This window comes from Rhinolophus sinicus, chromosome 13 (genome assembly GCF_057876585.1).
Source record: "Rhinolophus sinicus isolate RSI-liver-muscle chromosome 13, RSI-T2T, whole genome shotgun sequence".
Taxonomy (NCBI): domain Eukaryota; kingdom Metazoa; phylum Chordata; class Mammalia; order Chiroptera; family Rhinolophidae; genus Rhinolophus; species Rhinolophus sinicus.
Genome location: NC_142513.1, coordinates 61,217,190 through 61,222,694, shown reverse-complemented (window position 1 = coordinate 61,222,694; position 5,505 = coordinate 61,217,190). Strand labels below are relative to the sequence as shown.

The 5,505-nt window shown below is 58.2% G+C and overlaps 1 protein-coding gene across 1 annotated transcript; it reads right to left on the bottom strand.

The window, feature by feature from the left end:
* Positions 1-335: 335 nt before the first annotated feature.
* MEX3B (mex-3 RNA binding family member B) lies at positions 336-4,581 on the bottom strand. The gene is made up of 2 exons (XM_019743456.3): positions 3,960-4,581; positions 336-3,158 (listed from the first exon to the last, which is right to left on the bottom strand). Exons 1-2 carry the CDS (start codon positions 4,207-4,209, stop codon positions 1,708-1,710), a joined length of 1,701 nt encoding a protein of 566 aa, XP_019599015.2. The 5' UTR covers positions 4,210-4,581; the 3' UTR covers positions 336-1,707.
* Positions 4,582-5,505: the final 924 nt, after the last annotated feature.

Here is a 5,505-nt window from a genome sequence, read left to right as displayed (position 1 = left end):
TAATTTCCTTTGGGTTTTTATCTTTTAATTTTAAAAGAAATTAAACATTTTCCTGGGTCCCAGGCCTGGTGCCCGCCGTGTCTCATGGAAAAGTGAGCCCCACTGCAGTAGAAACGTGCAAAATTTAAAAAGTACGTTACCCAAGGCCTGTATATCCAACCAAACACAACTCTGGCCTCCTTTAAAAGTTCATTCTATTGATAAAATTGCTGACATAATATGCTTGCATGTTAAATATTTCAAGTCCTCACTTAAGAGTGATTCCTTACTGAGCTACACAAAGAGGCTTAAAAAAAAAACAACAAAACACCAAAAAACCAAGTCACCACGCAAGATAGATTTTTCTTCAATATTTTATTTATATAGAAATACTTAAAAAATGAAGTAGCACCATTACTTAAGTTTTACCTTTATTATGTAGAACTTTAAATGTCAGAAAAATAAAACTCTTGATACAATTTCAAATCTTGTCTCAGCAAATATAATATTAGTATTTGACCATGAGGTTAAAGGCCCTTTATCATAAAATAAAATATACTTTGTTTTTTTAAACTTTGCTCAGTAAAGTACATTTAAGCTCAAGTAACGTCACCTACATATACATAAACAAGTGGTAAACAAATGTATTAAAATAGAAATACTAAAACTATAGTGGTGCAACAGAATTTTTGTAACTTGCACTGAATTCTATTTATACAAATGTTAGAAAGCATCAACAGTTCCTTTTGACATGTTTATACATTTCCATTTTGTAATAATATAGAATAAAATATGCTTTATATCACTGAATAGAAAATATGCTGGGTGAAGCAGATCTCGATTGGTCTGAACCTATAAAATCTCCATCCCAACAGAATACTGTTCAAAACATTACACATTTTATGGTTTGTAATTCCGTCACAATTGTGTGATTATTAAAATAATACAGTGTTCTTTGCCATAAGGCCATACTAAAATAAAAAGATTTAACCCAGCTACAAAAAAGTTCACTGAACTTAAATTAAAATACTTGTAAACATCTTTGCAATATGAAATATAATTTTTCAAGTCAAAAAAGAATAAAATACTTCAATCTGTATTAATGCAATTTCTCTTTAAAACTTTTAAACGTTTTTAATATATAAGAGATAGGTTACAGTTTCTTTAACTTTAATAAAGCTGCAGTATCCTGGTTTCACAGGAACTCCTGGCCCTTCCACGGACATTCAGAAAGGATCCACTGTGTTCTGGAACAAGCATGGTAGGAACCCAGCCACAAAAGGGACACACTAAAACACTCCACACATCCATAGCACTATTATCATCTGCATAATAATTATTGTTCACTTTTTCCTACTTCGAGAACATGGAAAACTTGTGGGGTTTTCTTCTTTTGGAAGCTTCCTATTCAGTACAGTGTAAAACTATCATTACTAGAAGGTCGCCGTTCCTATTATTTATAGAGCATGCACGTCAGGTGGTTCAGAGCTTTCCCAGGCCACAGTCCTCTTGATGCAGATATCCTGGCAAGTTCCTTTGTTTAAAAATTAAATTTTAAAAACGAGCAGATACTACAGCTTTCCAAGCTCCTCTCGGATCTCAAGAGTGTGAGCAGGGTGGGGAGGAGAAGGGGGGGCACCAAGGAGGCCAGCGGGCGCTGTGGGGTGAGGATGGAGGGGAGGGTCCCCTTCCGCGCGCACGCGCGCTGTGCGCAGGCGCTCACTGCCCTCAGGAAAAGATGCGGATGGCCTGAGTGACCGCGGTGTGGCAGACCGGGCACTCAGGCTCGCTCTTCTCGCAGATGCGGTTGGCGCACTCCATGCAGAAGAGGTTGTGACCGCAGGGCACCAGCGCGGCGATCACTTCGCTCTCGAAGCACACGGAGCAGTCGCGGCTGCCCTTCCGCCGCAAGCCAGAGGAGGACGACGAGGAGCTGGACGAGGAGCTGGACGACGACGAGGAGCCCGACGTGTCCGACGGCTGCAGGCCCGGCAGCTGCGCCCCCAGCCCATTGGCATAGGCCGCGTAGGCCAGGCCCCCTCCTCCCGGGTCGCTGCGCACCCGGCGAGCCAGGTGGTGCTCGCCAGCCCCCGGGGCCATGTGCAAGGGCGGGGACAGGCGCGGGCAGCTGGTGCCGGGGTGCAGCCTGCGGTGCACCAGCAGCCCCAGGTTGGCGTTGGAGGGCGCGCTGGCGCCGGCCCCGGGAAAGACCACCGAGGAGGACGAAGCGGACGAAGATGCAGAGGAAGAACAGGAGGAGGACACGGGAGCTGCAGGTCCACCTCCCGGGGACCGCTCGAACTGGGCCCAGAGAAGGGGCGCCCCAGGCGGCGGGGCGGGAGCCGGGTCGAAGGTGGGCTGGAGCTCGGGACAGCCGTCGGGGGAAGGCACGGAAGCTTCCCCTGCCGGGTACGTGTACCCATTGCCATTGCTGCTGTTGTTTCCGTTGTGGGCAAAGCTGAGCGCGGGGCTGGGGGGACTGTAGTCCGCCAGGCGCGGGGTGGCGGCTGCGCTGCCGCCGGTCCCCCCGCCGAAGTAAGAGTCTGTGGAGGCGCTGCCGAGCGAGCTGGAGCTGTCGTTGCGGTAGCTGGAGAAGGGCTTGCGGCCGGGGGTGGGCGTGATGCTGGGGGTGGGCTTGCTCCAGAGGCTGCCTGGGCCGGACCCGCCGGACCCGTGGTGCAGGTCAAAGCCCACGTCCGTGCCGTTGGCGTGGAAGTCGTTCTCGTCCGTGAGCTCAATGATGCCGCCGGTGCGCAGGGCGATGTGCGCCTCGATCTCCTCGCGAGCTCGGTCCACGTTCTCCGGCATGCCCGTCACCTCGAACACCGGCTCCTTGTCGCGGCTGGGCGTCACGATGTACGTGTGCGTTTGCTGCTGGATGCGCTTGATGGTGGCGCCCTTGGGCCCGACCACGAGCCCCACCACGCGGTAAGGGACCCGCACCTGGATGGTGGTCTGCCCCGGGAGGTTGGGCGGCCCCGGCGCCGCGCCGTTGAGCGCCGTGTTCTTACTCCTGGAGGCGCGGATCACGGAGAAGTGCTCAGCGGCCGAGATGATCTCCCTGCGAGCCATGGCCACATCCTCCTTCCTGCCCGTGACAACAAACACAGGCTCCTCCCCGCGAACCGGGGTCTTGATGTAAGTGTTGGTCTTCGCCCGCAGTGCTTTGATTTTACAACCTGGGAGCCACAGTGCAGGGAAGGCGGTGGGAGAAAGACAGACACGCCCATTACCCTGGGGTAGCCACGGAGACCTGGGACGGCCCGCCAACGGGGCAGCCGAGAGGCAGGACCCGCGAGGGGCAGAAAGGGGGCGGCTCCCGCCCTGACCCCGGCCGCGGCCGCGCTAAGGCCGGGAAGCGGGTTCCACCCGCGAAGCGCTCGAGGAACAGCCCATTGGCCGCCCTGCCCTCCCCCATGACTGCAGTCGTCCGGAGCCAAACCCCAGAATCCCAGAAAAAGTCAGCTGGGGAGACGCCGCTGGGACCTAGCGGGGCGCCGTCCTCCCTAAGTACCGGGCAAAGGGGTTCGTGGCCTGAGCCTCAGTTTCCCCAGCTGGGAAGAGGCGCAGTCCCGGGACCCATTGTTCCTCCACTGGGCTCCATTATGCTTTGCAGAAATCCAGAGTCCTCCTCCCATCCGACGCTCACTCCTCCTCCTCCCCCCTCCCAAAGGAAGGATCAAAGCCCCCCTCCCCCAAGCATCTTCTACCTAAATTACATTTCCCGGGGTGGGCTGGGTGGGGGGCGCCAGGGGCGAAGGCAGTGGTTTTAGCAGGAGAAGTGCATCCTGCCGTGGTCGCAGCGCGGGGCTGGGAGACAGCCTGCCTGCACTTTCTTTGTCTGGGGCGCTGGCCCATCGCGCGGCTCTTCCTCCCCGAGGCTCCCCCGCGCCGCGGATGCCGATCCCCCCGGCGCCTTCCCCGAGGGGCGGTGGCCAGAGACCCTCTCCGCTCCAGATCCCCATCCTAGCCGGACCCACCTTGCCGCCCCACGATCTCGGCGACATGCTCGGAACTAGGTACCGGCACGCACTCGGTCATGTTCACGCTCTTCTTGCGCGGCTCGCTGTCGTACAGAGAGGCGCCCTCGTCACTGTCCAGCCCCAGGAGGGAGAGCTGGTCCAAGGCGAGCTGCAGGGCTCTTTGGTCATCCAGGGTCTCTCCCCCGCCGCCGCCGCCTCCCCCGCCGCTGCCGTTGCGCTCCAGGTCTGCAAACAGCGAGCTGGGCATCGCTCAGCCGTGCGCGCCGCGCCTCCGCCGGCCCTCGGCTCCGCGGCGAGAAGCTGCGGCCACAAAGGCAGCCGGGAAGCGAGCGGTCAGGGGCGGGGAGGCCGGCCGGGTGCAGAGGACTCCGTGGCTCCTTTCTCCGCGCCGGGAGGAGTGGGTCGCTCCGCGCGATCCGTGCCGGGCAGTGGCTGCGCGAGCCCCGGCCTGGGTCCCCACCCCAGGTCTGCTGGAGGGTGGGGTGGGGGCAGAGCTCGAGTGGCAGCCGCGCGTGCCCCCCGAGTGCCCGGCTGGCTGGCCACAATGCCGAGCGAGAAGCGAGCAGGCGAGCGACAGCAGCGTTTCTTTAAGGAGCCCCTCCCCGGCTCCTCCACTCCCTCCCCTCCCGCCCGCCCGCCCTCACTCAGCGCTTTTTCCTCCTCTGCTCCCCGCCTCAAGACTGAGCCTCTGCAGCCAGACGGCTCTGGAGGGGGACGAGAGAGGCGCAACGTCACCGGCGGGAGCTGACACTACAATGCTACTGACACTATCGCTGGAGGAGGCGATTGGCGCGCGCCCGGCCGGGGGCGGGCGGAGGCCGCGGGATGAGGGAGCGGAGCGAGAGCGCCCCCAACCCCGGCTCTCCGCAGCCTGCCCGTCCTCCTCCCGGCCGCGCCCCGCCCCCGCCGCTGCTAACGCCTCTCTTTGTTGTCTATTGCGGGACCGGCAGGCTCGGGACACTTACAAGTTACCTATCAGCTGAGGACAGCCACTGTCCCCAGGTCTCCTCCTGCGCCTGACCAAGAAAAGAACATGCGTCCAACGCTGATGGCAGGGGCCCGGCTCTAAGAGATCGGTACTTAGAAAGTCCCGTTAGTGTCCCCAAATAAACCACCCCGGAACCAAAAGTGCAACTGCAAGAAGGATCTACTATCTGCACAAAAGGGTGGTCCGAGCCCTCGGACTGGAAAGGACTCGAGGTCCTGACGCGGACGGGCAAAGTGGCTCCGGGCGCGGGATGCCCACCTGCGCGGGACCGCACGAGACACAAAGGCATCCGCCAGCCCGCAACGTCGCGCGCGCTCTCGCGCGCGTACCCGCAATTCCATGTACTTGGGCAGCACTTCGCCCAACTGGCCCTGAAACGTGTATTAGAAAGCCAGCATCTAGTGGCAGCGCGGGCCTGGCGACCTCTGGAATGCACCTCGCCGGGCTCCTGCATATGCCCCACGAGCGGGCCCAGACCCCGCGGCCCCTGACACGAGCACGAGCGCCGCGCTGCCACTGCCGGACGCCCGCCATAGCGCCAGCCCGAGGCGCAGG

What these genes read in the sequence shown, in the direction of transcription:
- MEX3B (XM_019743456.3), bottom strand. Translation starts at nt 4,209, where the DNA reads ATGCCCAGCTCGCTGTTTGCAGACCTGGAGCGCAACGGCAGCGGCGGG. An exon ending in CGAGATCGTGGGGCGGCAAG is followed by an intron (nt 3,159 to 3,959) that starts GTGGGTCCGGCT and finishes TGTGGCTCCCAG; the next exon opens with GTTGTAAAATCAAAGCACTG.